The sequence below is a fragment of the Tupaia chinensis genome, unplaced genomic scaffold (assembly GCF_000334495.1).
Source record: "Tupaia chinensis unplaced genomic scaffold, TupChi_1.0 Scaffold142716_1, whole genome shotgun sequence".
NCBI classification, from domain to species: Eukaryota; Metazoa; Chordata; class Mammalia; order Scandentia; family Tupaiidae; genus Tupaia; species Tupaia belangeri.
In genome coordinates, this window is record NW_006202562.1 from 6,025,371 (window position 1) to 6,039,266 (window position 13,896).

Sequence of the window (13,896 nt, forward strand, 5' to 3'; positions counted from 1 at the left end):
CTTTCCCTCTCTCTCTCTCCGGTCAAATTAAAATAAACGAATGAATAAATTAAATAATTAAATAATTATTTTTTAAAATTTCAAATAATAACAATATAAGTTAGTAAGTTAGCCTTGGTATGACCATTAAGTAATCACTGAGTAAAGCAGACTTTGCTGTCTCTGTTGCCATAGCCTTGCTGCCTTGGCTACAAAGACACCAAAGAACTGTACTATAGGATTCTGGGGCAAAGGAACAGAAGAGGAAGGAGGGAGAACAGAGATGCTCAAAGCCCAAATCATGATGGAAAAAATGGCCAATTGGGTGGCCCTTGCCACCACGTGGGTAATACTATGTGGCCACTGAGCAAGGGTTGGGAAGGAGGTTCAGAACTCACCCTTGCCTCATGGAAAGTGAAAGGTGATCAGGATACTGAAGGCTGTTAGGGCAAAGTTCTCCTCCTAGGAGGTCTGGAACCCACACAGGAGCAAACTCCTGTGAAACACTAGGGAGCCTGCTGTGGAGACAGAAGGTTGGGTGGGTATAACTTATATCCAACCAGGGGAATGAAGGCTTATGGAAGGATGCAGATACCCAAACAGCCACCACTCCTTCAGGGACCGGAGGAAGAAAGGGTTATACCATAGAGCATATCAGGGCCGAAATGTGTCTCCTATCCCCTACGATCTCCCCATTCATATGAACTTTATTTTTAAAGTTTATCTATAATGTCTTCTAGTAATGAGACAGTAATGAGATCCCCTTAGCCCAAGGGAGTACTGTCTTTCTGTCTCATTACCAAAAGAATTTTTTTTTTTGAGAGGTTTTTGCTATAGGGCACGTGTGCTCACCAGAAAGAGAGAGAGACAGAAAGTGAGAAATCACCCCCCCCCCGGAGGAATGACCACGTTGCAATCCCTTCTCTATTCTCCTCTCGGGATCTTGGGCACACACATACACGCGCCCAGCGTGAGTTTAAGCCACAGGTCCAGGACTCGAACTGCGGTCGACTATGTGGGAGTCCAGCGACATAGCCATTACACCAACTGCTGGTTCCACTAAAAGAAATTATAAATAAATTTTTAAAAAAAGACTTTATCATATGAATTGGGGTGAAGGTAGCTGGATTCCACATGGTCAACTGCACAGTTTAAGCCACTGACCCAACAACCTGAAAAATAAATATGCTGGGCATTTGTGTGTACATGCCCAAAATCTGAAAAGGAGAAATGGAGAAGAAATTATGGTGTGATCATCCCCTATGGGATGTACTTTCTCACCCCCACTCCCCAGCACTTTGGCAAATTTTTTGAGAGGTTTTTGCTACAGGGCGCAAGTACTCCTCTGAAGGACAGAAAGAGACAGAAAGTGAGAAATCACACCCCAGGTAGATGGCCACACCACAATCCCTTCGCCTCCATTCTCCTCTCAGGATCTTGGGCATGCACACACGTTCCCAGCATGAGTTTAAGCAGCTGGATCCAGGACTCAAACCGCTGTCGGCTACATGGGAGTCCAGATATGTAGCCACTATGCCATTTGTTGGTCCCCCTCTGGCAAATTTTTAAGAAAAGAAAAAAGAAAGGACTTTCTAAAGGATCTTGATGCTATGATCCAGCTTCAGTCAGCCCATTCCCATCCTCTCCCATATTCATGTGTTGAAATCTTTTTTTAATTTAAGTTTATTTATTTACTTATTTCAGAAATACATACCCTCAAAAGGGTCTCTATACGGTGTTCCACCCTCAGCCTCAGCCAGTCCTAGGTCATGGGCACATGCGTGGTCAGTGTGTTAGGAGTTGCTAGAAATGATCACATTGGTCAGGCAGATATGGATCAGGGAAACAGCCTGAAGCATGAAGAAACTCTGAGGAAGAACTATATGACCATCTGTATTTTGACTCAAAATACATGAGTCCTAAAAAAAACATGAATGAGGAACAAGACAAAAGAAGAAAATTAATAAGTCAGGAACCAGCAGTTGGCATAATGGCTATGTTGTTGGACTCCCATCTAGTAGACCATGGTTTGAGTCCCGGACCTGGTGGCTTAAACTCACACCAGGTGCATGTGCGTGCGCACCCAAGATCCTGAGAGGAGCATGGAGGAGAAGGGATTGTGGCGTGGCCATCTCCTCTGGGGGGTGATTTCTCACTTTCTGTCTCTTTGTCTCTTTCTTTCTGGTGAGCGCACACACCCTAGAACAAAAATAAAAATAAAAATAAAAATCAGAAACCTCTCTCCCCTCACAAAAAAAAAAAAAAAAAAAAAAAATTAATAAGCCAAAGACTTCTACTTTGGACACTTAGACTTAAGGACACATACATTAGATGGACAAAGGGTCTAAAACAGGATAAAAGGAGACCTTAGTAGGAGATGAGGCCAGTTTGCCTCCCTTGGTACTGGCCCATTCTATGAAATGTGATCTCTTTTGGCCAGCTTGCCTCTCTTGGCATTGGCCCACTCCATCTGTGGGATGCATCTCTATCTCAATAACCTGTGCTTAGCTTGTCTCCTTTTCTTTCAATTCATGCGGCAACAGGGAGACCCAGACCAAGGTTTTCTCAACCTAACAAGCATACTTGGGGAAGTCTCTGGATGCAAACTAGAACCTTCCCATGTGGGTCAGTCTCTCAGAGCACTAATTTTATGGCAGCACCACCATGGGGCCCGTCCCACGCTGAAGTCTCAGAATGTGATTATGTTTGAAGACAGGATCTTTAAAAAGTTCTTTGAGCCTTTTGGCCAGAACTGCCATCTTCCAGTAATTAACCAAAATGACAGCACAAAGGGAAAGAAGAGGCACCTGATAAATGTTCTCTGGGCCTTTTAGAAAACATAGACTGGTTCTTTTAGCAACATACATGTGATTCTACAAGAACAGTGATATTGCAGACATCAAGGGAATGGGGACTGTTCAAAAAGGAATGCCCCCCTAATGTTACCATAGCAAAACTGGAAGAGCCTACAATGCTACCCAGCATGCTATTGGCATTGTTGTAAATAAACAAGTTAAGGGCAAGTTTCTTGCTGAGAGAATTAATGTGCATATTGAGCATATTAGCATTCGAAGACCTGAGAGAGCTTTCTAAAATGTGTGAAGGAAAATGACCAGAAAAAGAAGGAAGCCAAAGAGAAAGGGACCTGGGTTCCACTGAAGCACCAGCCTGCTCCATCCAGAGAAGCACACTTTGTGAGAACCAATGGAAAGGAGCCTGAGCTACTGGAACCTATTCCTTATGAATTCCTGACATGACGGGTATTAAAAATAAACTAATCTGTGGTCTATATATATTTTTTAAAAGTCATTAAAAGCTGTCACTAAGGTGCCCCCTAATCCAGTCTGACTAGTGTCATTACAAGAAGAGGAAATCTGGACACTGAACAATAAAGAGGGAAGAACGCAGGAGAAAATGGCCAAGAAAGACCTCAGAAAAAACTGACCCTGCAAACACCCCGATCTCAGAAATCTGAATTTCTATTGTTTAAGTCATTTGGTTGTGGTGCTCTATTCTGGCAGCCCCAGCAGACGAACACTGAGCCCTAGTGGTCACTGGTTAAAAAACCTCAGAATACACTGGTTTCCAATAAATGCGGGAGATGTATAATCCAGATAGGCCGGCAGAAACATTGCCGAGCTCTGCAGGCAAGTACTTCATCTGTATCTGGGATCCACATTAAAAGAATACAGTTAAAGGGAACCAACAGTTAGCGTAATGGCTATGTCGCTGGATTCCCACATAGTCAACCACGGTTCACGTCCCGGACCCGGTGGCTTAAAACTCATGTCGGGCGCGTGTGCGTGTGTGCCCAAAATCCCGAGAGGAGAGTGGAGGAGAAGGGATTGTGACGTGACCATCCCCCCTGGGGGGTGATTTCTCTCTCTATGTCTCTCTCTGTGTCTGGTGAACGTACACGCCCTATAGCGAAAATCTCTCCAAAAAAAAAAGAATACGTTAAATAAAAGGGAATCCAGGGGTGCAAAATGAGTCCTTAGGAAGAGAGACTAGAAGACCTGAGACTGCTTAAAACAGAATGAATAACATCTCATTTCACCACTGTTTTCTAGCTCCAGTACATGAACGGTGATTCCAAATGTTTCCTAGCCCAATAGAGGAAAGAATCTGAGGTAAGCTCATGCAAGTTCAATGAAAGATATTTAAATAAGAGATGAAACATTTCCTGACAGCCAGAGTGATTTAAAAGAAAAAAAAAAAAGGATAATGACAACATTGCTATGTTTCGCATGGGGGTGCAATGAAAATTATATTTTGAAGGGCCTTTTAAATGTATAATAAGCAACACTTTTCCTGGATGGCTTGGTTACAAGGGTTATACTAGTTATTCTTTTGAAAGCACACAATTCTATGTAAAATTAAATTTCTCCCTGCCAAGGAGCACATCAAGTTCTACACAGATTTTGTTAAGGTGGGCCCTGGGTGCATAATGAGGTTTACAAATCTGAACTTCACAGGGGTCTTTTAAGACAGAGATTTGTGCTGCCTAGATCACACTGACCTACATGAATAACAAAAGTTGGGGGGTTTGCTTGTGTGTTTTGTTTTTTTTTTTTATTTTAACTATTAAAATTGACAATGCCAATACAGCTGTGGAAAGGCAGGCTGTGCCCTATTCTGCCTTATGCATCATCAGGAAAAATTGCCAGCTCAATTCTGATTCCAAATCTTTACTGTGATCATGTGGTTACAAAAGACACAGCTTGATTTGTAAACACCAGGCAGGGCAGTGGGGCCAATAGGAAAAAAAAAAAAAAAAAAGAAAAAGAAAAAGAAAACAAAACACTGACATTAATCATTTGATTGTTACTGAAAGATAATATTCATAAACTGTAGGACACATGGAACATTCCTGTGTGTTCTGTAAGTTTTTAGAGACTCTTAGCACTTAAAGGATCTTAGCTCTCCTTTAGTATAATCTCTTACACAAGCAAAATGCCTGCATTTTTAGCATCCATGGCTGTTTCTTCACATGTATTTCCAATATTCTGAGAACTCACTACTTCTCAATGAGGCCCTTCACTAGATAAATATTAATAATAAGAAATCTTTACAATTTTTCTTATACTCAGACATAATCTGCATCCTAAAAATGTATCCCCATCAGTCCCAGTTTAGCTCCAGGGTTTAGAACATTTAAAAAAAATGTACAAGTGTGTAACAGGTCATATAGGCAAAATGGGTAGTTGTGGGAACACACAAATTATTCAGGTAAAATGCGAATTGGGAAGCACATATTTAAACTTTTTAGACTCAATAGAAACTTCTGACAAGGCTGGAATAATGAAGGACGGTAGGCTAATCACGTGTGGAAGAACTAAAGAAGGGCCACTGTATCAAAAATGTTGAAACGTGACATTATTCTGCTTGGAAGGGTTGAGGTTCGCATGAAATTACAACACAGTCAGTGGGAAAAGCCTCCTTGAGTCAAGGATTTGAGAACAAGCAGTTGTTGACAGAAACAACTAACTCTGTAGAAATAATAACGAATGTAGTTTATTGCTAAGCCTGTGATGAGGGACCGACCTGGAGAAAGACAAACATGTTTCTCAGGTGCTGAGATTCAGTGGTTCCCTTTTAAAGTTCGGAGAGCAGAGAGCTGTCAATCAGCATAAGGAGTCCTTTACACTGGCCTGACCCCAAAGGTGGGGCATCTGGAAGCAGGGGCTTATAAATTATAGGTGAGTTTGAAGTTCTTAGATTAGTGGGGCTGGCAGGTGACATGGTGGTTATAAGTACTGGACTCTCACCTGAATGACTGTGGTTCAAGTCCCAAAGCTGGTAGTTTGCTTTCTCTCTCTCTCTCTCTCTCTGTCAAATTAAATAATAATTAATAATAATAATAAAGTTAAATAATTATTTGAGTAAATAAGTAAATGAATAAATGTGGGACCAGTAGATAGCGTAATGGCTATGTCACTGGACTCCCATGTAGTCGACCATGGTTCGAGTCCCAGACCCGGTGGCTTAAACTCATGCTGGGCACGTGTGCGTGCATGCCCAAGATCCTGAGAGGAGAATGGAGGAGCAGGGATTGCAGTGTGGCCCTCCCCCCTGGGGGTGGGGGTGATTTCTCACTTTCTGTCTCTATTTCTTTCTGTCTTTCTGGCAAGCACATGTGCCCTATAACAAAAACCTCTCAAAAAAAAAAAAAAGCGAATAAATGAAATTCTTAGGTTAGTAATTAGTTGAAGAAAAACACAAGTGGAACTGGAATATGACATAATGGTTATGTTGTTGGACTCCCACATGGACAACTATGGTTGAGTCCCGGACTCAGAGGCTTTTAACTCATGCAGGGGGCATGGGAGTGGGGGAGAGGTAGTTTCTCGCTTTTGCCTTCTGTCTTTCTCTGCCTCTCTGGCAGACATATGTACCCCATAGCAAAAACCTCTCTCTAAAAAAAACAAAGAAAAACATAAGTTTCTGTTCCTGAAAGAAATCAGCAAAAGAATGCTTTACTCTAAGCGATAAGAAGGCTTACCAGGTATCATAAAAACATTACATTATGCCAGAGCCAGTAGGTGGCACAGTCGCTAAGGTGCCGGACTCCCACGTAGCAGACTGCAGTTTGAGTTCCAGATCTGGTGTCCTGCTTTCTCACTTTCCCTCTCTCTCTCTCTTATTCTGTGACTGACCTGGAAAAAGACATGCCCTATAGCAAATTAAATAATAATAATAAATAAAATTTTCAAAGAAACCGAAAAAAGAAAAAACCATGATGCCTGGGCTAGGACATAGCATCCCACCATCAGTGGACCAAAGCAGTCTACTAGTGTTTGCAGGCCTCTGTTAATGTTTGCAGGTGGTGTTTCACGTTTGTAGATGTGACTTCCCAGGCCACTGGAAACAACTTTAGAAAATAGGAAAAAGTAGAATTCTGCCCTCACAATTTATTTGGGAGGTAATTCCAGAAGCCACCAGCAGGAGAGTGAGGAAAAGAGATTGAGAAGGGAATGCAACTAAATAAAACATGTGTCTTATGGGGCCAGCAGGTGGTGTGATGGTTAAGACGCTGGACTTGCACATGGCAGGCTGTGGTTCAAACTCCAGACCTGACAGCCTGAAAATTACACCAGATGCAGGGACCAGCAGTTAGCATAATGACTATGTCGCTGAACTCCCATGTAGCCTCCCGCAGTTCGAGTCCCGGACTTGGTGGCTTAAACTCATGCCAGGCGCATGTGCGTGCGTGCCCAAGATCCCGAGAGGAGAATGGAGAAGAAGGGATTGCAGCATGGCCATCCCCCCTGGGGGGTGTTTATCTCTTTGTCTCTCTCTGTCTTTCTGGCGAGCGTACATGCCCTATAGCGAAAATCTGTCCAAAAAAAAATTTTTTTTAAATTATACCGGGTGCATATACATGGATGCTCAAAATCCCAGGAAAGAATGGAGGACAAGTGACTATGGCATGGCCATGGCTATGACTATGACTATGGCACAACACCTTCCACCCAGCAGGGGTGATTTCTCCCTTTCCCTGTCTCTGTCTCTCTCTTTCTCTGGCAAACACACACACACCCTATAGCAAAAAAAACTTTAAAAATAAATTAAATGTTATCACTCAGATTACATCTGTGAACAGCTGGAACTTAATCCAATGGGGAAACCCATCTAGAACTCAAGTCTCAGCATCCTCACATCTAAGGGTGAGGGAGCTGCAGTATCCATACCCTGACTCCAGTCAGTTGCATATAAGTAAATGCTTTCACATCTGAGAGGAAAATACCAGACCAATAATATCTTGTCTGGATTTCCTCAGAAGCAGACCTTGAATCAAAGATTCAAGTACAACCGTTAGTCTGGGAGGTCACAAAGAAAGCACCCATAGGGGAGCAGGGTTAATATGACACGCTGGCAAAGTCTGCTCCTATCGAATGTTAATTGCCTGACACTTCTGGATTGGCTCTTACAGAAGTCAGAGTGGCCTTCTACAGTTCTGGAAAAGCCCACAGACACAGAAGTGAACATTCTAGAAGAGAGAAATTGTCCAGAGCACACCCATCAAAATAAAATCTGAGGGATATGGGCAGGTTGCTGATCATTCATTAAAATGATAATTCATCAAATAACTCGTGGAAATGAAAAGCCTGATCATGCAGTAATGAAACAAAACCATCGTTGGAGTTTTCAAAGTCCAAGATAAAAAATCATCTTGCCAAGACTGTCATCTTGCAAAAATGCAGAGAGAGGATGGTTGGGTTCTGGGTCAGCCACTGCTGAACTTTAAAACTTGGGTAAGTTTGGGCAGGTGTAACACAGAGAGAATGTCCCCTGCCCTCGTTCTCTTGCAAGTTACAAGAGTAAGCTAAGATAATGTATAAGAAAATCCTGTGAAATGTAAAAAGCCCTAAACAAAATACAAAATATAAGAAACAAAGCTCATTTGAAACAAGAATTTCAGTTCATATTTTAGAGAAATTTTATTTCCTTTAACTAGAGACTTTCATCAGAAAAAAGAAAATGTGGCAACAGATGACAGAACATTAGAATTTTCTCTGGAGCCTCATTCTTTGCTGTTGGTAGGAAGAGAGCAGCAAAAGGCGTTGATGACTCTTTTCTTAGAGATAATGAGCTGCTCGTGATTTGTGAATCCATTTTCTGAGTTATTTGGAAGTCTACAATAGTAGCTCCCGAGTAAAAATTTTATAAAGAATCATCTATGTGTCTGTCAATGAACATAAAGCTGATTTTCAAAAACAAACAAGGTACAGAGAATAGTGAGAAAAGTTTTCCTATTTCTTCACCTACCACCCTGTCCTAAATCAACTGATTTGAAGTAAAAGTATTGAAGTACGTCAAGAGAAGTACAACTTTTTAAACCTATGTGGGCTTTTGCTAGACAGAGATATACCAGATTACAGTTAAATCCAGGGTTCAGTCAGACTTTGAACTCCAAGACAGGAATGTTCCATTCATTCTATAGACAGCATATCAGCAGCCCCAGAGCCACCAAGAACACACTGAAAGGTATTGTGTCTTTTGAACCCATTTTTCATAACAACAACCACAGGGGCAAAAGAATCGATTTTTAAAATTTCAAGACTTGGGGGACCAGCAGTTGGCGTAATGGCTATGTCACTGGACTCTCACATAGTCGACCGCAGTTCGAGTCCTGGACCCAGTGGCTTAAATTCACACCGGGCACGTGTGTGTGTGTGTGTGTGTGCGCCCAAGATCCCTAGAGGAGAATGGAGGAGAAGGGATTGCGGTGTGGCCATCCCCCCAAGGGGGGATTTCTTGCTTTCTGTCTCTCTCTGTCTTTCTGGCAAGCGCACGCACCCTATAGCAAAAACCTCTTAAAAAAAAAAAAAAAGAGCATGGTTCTAGTCCCGTATCTTGTGGCTTGCTTTCTCACTTTCTCTCTCTCTCTTCCTCTCAATCTCTCTCTCTCTTTCTGGCCATTAAAAATGAGTAAATGAGTAAAGTTAAAGAAATAATTCTTTTTAAGAATTGCAGATTAATTTGTATTTAGCACTGAGCCAAGCATATTATGTAGATTTCTAACATTTAATTCTCCCAACAATTCTTTAGATTCAATGCTCTTTTTATCTCCATTTCATACATGAGAAAATTGAGTCCTAAAAAAAGGCTACCTAGTGCCACCTTTAAAGAAGAATGTAAGCATTCAAAAATGACAATGTTACAATTTTGTGACAATTTATGCCACAAATGGCATAGTGGTTAAGGTGCTGGACTCCCACATGTCTGACCCCGGTTCAAGTCCCTCACCCAGGAGCTTGAAACTCATGCCAGGTGTGTGTGCAAGCGTGCCCAAAATCCCAGGAGGAGAATGGAGGAGAAGGGGTTGCAGCATGGTCATTCTCTTCTGGGGAGTGATTTCTCTCTTTCTCTCCTTCTGGCTCTCTCTGTGTCCCCAGAGAGTATAGGTACCCTATGGCAAAACAAAACAACCCCCCCACCAAATTCTCTAAAGGAAGAAAGAAAATGACATTTTATAGTTCTGAATTTTCTTATGCTGAAAAATTCCTTCAGAACGCTCTTATGATGTTGCTCCCCACCCTCCCCCAGAAGCATAGGCGAGCCAGCCTTCACTATTAAGCAATAGCGACCTCAGTTCTCTTCTGCGAAGGCCATTGCCATCAGTACCTCCACAGCTTCACAAGTGCTCTGAAAAAAAAGCACGTCTATTCAGACAAGGTCTGCAGACCATGCACTTCCTTTTCTCATCCAAGAGGGATCAGCCAAGTCGTCATCTGCTATTGTCTAGACTGACAGGATTTTGCCACCACCCAAAGTGCTCTTCTTTCTATTTTTGAGCAATGTGATATAATCTTTCAGACTAGAAAAAGTGAGGTAATTAAAAATACCCTGATTTTACCCTGGAAGACTCAAGGAGGTGCAAGGCTAATCACAAAGAAATAACAATTGCTAAAGATGCTGATGGTCCACATTTGTTGCGCAGTTTATTAAGGACACCACATAAAGCACTTTATGTGGCTCATCTCCAAGAAACATCACAGCTGTCCTATGTAGGAGGTATTACTATTACTCTAATCTTACAAATAAAGAAACCCAGGTTTGGGGCCAGCCAGTGGTATGGTCAAGGCGACTGGGTCCTACATGGCCAACTGCACAGTTCAAGTCCCAATGCCAGTGGCTTGAAAAACACGCCAAGGGAGTGCGTGTGCACCCTATAGCAAAAACCTCTCAAAAAAAAAAATCTGAATTTGAACAACATGAAACTACAAGGCCACTGTATCTATTTACAGATACTTGCACAAGAATAGGATTAACATAGGAACAACTCCTTAAAAATGGAGGGACCAGCAGACAGTATAATGGTTATGTTGATGGACTCCCACATAGTCAACTGTGGTTCGAGTCCCAAACCTGGCAGCTTAAAACTCGTGCAGGGTGCATGTGCGTGCATGCCCAAAAGAGGAGAATGGAGGAGAAGGGATTGCAGCATGGCCTTCCCCCATGGGGGGGGTGAATTCTTTGTTCTCTGTCTCTCTGTCTCTCCAGTGAGCGCACACATCCTATAGCAAAAATCTCTCTCTAAAAATAATAGTAATCATAATAAATTTTTCAAAAAGATTGGAGAAGGAGATATAAATGCCCCATCTAGGCCCAGTCACAGTGGTACAAACAGGAGAGTGCTGCTCCCTGGTGGGCTGAGGCCACATGGAAGATCTGGGTTCAGTTCCTGGCCCAACCTAACAGGCTGGCATGGTAGCATGCACCTGCCATCCCAGCTATCTGGAAGACTGGGGCAGAAGGATCACAATGTGGGAAGACTCTGTCAAAAATCTCTTTCTCACTCTCTCATTGGAAGAATAAATAAATAAAAGTCCTACATAGTTTTATCACTTAGCAAATTGCACAACTGTGTATAAGCATGGATTTCATTTCCTGATACGCCCCTGTGACAGTCGCGTACCTTCACTTGCCTGAATGCTGGGCTCTTGTGGTGGTTCCAGAATGTCATCAGGATGTGGGACACAGAGTCCATGGAAAGGCTCCAGGTCGAAGCACTCGTGTAGCAACTGCAGGTTCACCCTGGAGCACACACTCATGAACCCAACAGCTTTGTCATCCACCTGAAACATCCAAACACGTCCTTACTCTATTAGACCTCGAGCGATTCTCATCCTGAAACTTCCTCCAGCCTAGGAGATCAACTGCGAGTACTTCTGTAGGCATTCTGAGATATTTAAGGGAGGAAGAAATGTTTCCCTTAGGTCCCTCTAGTGTTGAGCACAATGTATGGCAAAAAAAAAAAGGCTTTGGGCAACCCTAAAGACGATGGGTAACCCTAAAGACATGGGTAACCCTAAAGACGATGAAGTAACGTAGGGAGGTTACAGGGAGCCCTTTAGGGGAAACGACCAGAACTTTACACTTGTCCTCTTTGCCCAGACAATCCCCTGCCTCCGCCATATCCTCTGCCATTGGATGCCATTCGTTGTTTTTGTTACCCTACAAGCCGGGCCCTCCTGTCCACTTTTGTCCCATCCATGTGCACAGTGTTGAGTAGGTTGGGTCACTGTTCCAGAGCTCACCTGATTGGCCCCAGTTTGGAGGCCTATTATCAGGTAGTAACTCTTCTATTTATTTATTTATTTATTTATTTATTTATTTTAGTTAATTGGTTTATTAACTAAATAGTCTGATGTGAAGACGATGCTAAGAAAAGAGTTTTGATGAGAAACATTCAAGTGAAATAAATTTGAGTTAGGCCAGGTTGGCTCACCAAGTGGGTCTGAACTGCAAACATATCACCTCCCAGCACCCTCACAGACACTTGGTTCTGAAGTCCTTGTGATTTTAGGTCTTTGATAAAGAATACACAGGTGGGAAGACAAATTATTAGCTCATCTAAATCCACTATTGGTACCAAAATTCTATAGATTAACCACTTTAATTCTATCATATTCTACATTGAGAAATGACTATGACAGAAATTTCTTATTATGTCCCTTCAATAAGCACAGGGAGTCTATGCCAGGGTTAGGGAGCCCTGCTGGGTAGCAGAGGCCTGAGCGCCAGCTGACACAATGTCAGCACCCAGGGCCCAAAAGTTGGTATTTCAGGACCAGCAGGTGATGTGGTGGGTTAAGGCACTGGACTCCCACAAGACTGACTGAGGTTTGAGTCCTGAACCTGGTGGCTTGCTTTCTGACTCCCTCTCTCTGTCTCTCTCTGGGGAGCACAAACTTTAAAAAATAATAATAAATATTTTTTTTAAATAATAATAATTTGTTATTTCAATTTTCTCTGCAAGGAAAATATTTAAAATTTAAAGATCGAGAATGTATAGGCCTTTAAATTTCAAATAAATAATTCCTGTTGATGGAGCCAACCCTATAGCCCAGCAGTTAAGCAATATGATTCAAATCCTGGCCCCAGGAGCTTGAAAAAACATGCTGGGTGCCATGTGCATGCACAGCCCAAATCCTGGAGGAGAGGAAATGAGACTGCAGCGTCCTCATCCTCCATTAGAAGGTTCTGTTCTGACTCTCTCTCTCTCTCTCTCTCTCTTTCTCTTGCTATGAAAAACATAGATACATAAAATAAAAATCTTTAGTGAGTGCATGTGCCCTCTGACAGTAAAAAATATGTATATAATAAAAATAATTCCTCCTGATTATTAATGCGGTCTTAAGCAAATTCTGGTTGACTGATTAAATTCTGAGAGCTACTATTAGGAACCAGCATTTACTAGACCCAATTCCTCAAATATTCAGACTTGATTTCCTTTTTTTTTTTTCCTATTTATTAAAAACTTTGCCTGAGGGCACTCACCAGAGAGAGGTGGAGAGACAAAGAGAGAAAGGGCAAGGGACAAAGCACCCACTAATGAGCACCCATTAATGAGGCACAGTCATGCTGCCATCCCTTCTCCTCCATTTCTCCATCCTGTCTGAATTTAGGCATGTACACACATGCACCTGGCCTGGCTTTCAAGCCACAGGGGTGCAAACCACATGGTGACTGTGTGGGATCCAGCTCCCTTAACAACCAGGCTGGCCCCGACTTGCTTTCTTAATATAATCATTCCATGCAGAAAACAGAAAAACTCAACAATTACAAGGATTCCCTGTTCCAAAGAATGTGACATCTTTCCATAAATACTCAGTTGGAAACAAATTATATATATATTGCTAATGCTTTAACCTCCTAAAAGGTACAATAGAGAATCAAGGTACAATAATGCTCAGTCTTTTACATGACACAGAGAGAAAAAATACATATTAAACTATTCATTCTCAAATATGCCATCCAGTTTAAAACCATTTGTTCTCAAACATATGCTTGACAAATAAACGTGAGCCTTCCTTTATTTTCTTCCTAAAACTGAAATACAAGAGGAATTTTGAAAAGTTCATTTTTTTCCATGCATCTTTCTTTCTTCCAGGGCCCCCCAAACTGATA

The 13,896-nt window shown here is 42.1% G+C and overlaps 1 protein-coding gene across 1 annotated transcript in view; it reads right to left on the reverse strand.

The window, feature by feature from the left end:
* CFAP61 (cilia and flagella associated protein 61) overlaps window positions 1-13,896 on the reverse strand; it is a 389,757-nt gene that overhangs the window by 319,481 nt on the left and 56,380 nt on the right. The window contains exon 8 of the mRNA XM_006163629.2: window positions 11,402-11,561. Within this exon, the coding sequence (XP_006163691.1) occupies window positions 11,402-11,561 (160 nt within the window). The remainder of the gene's footprint in view (window positions 1-11,401; window positions 11,562-13,896) is intronic.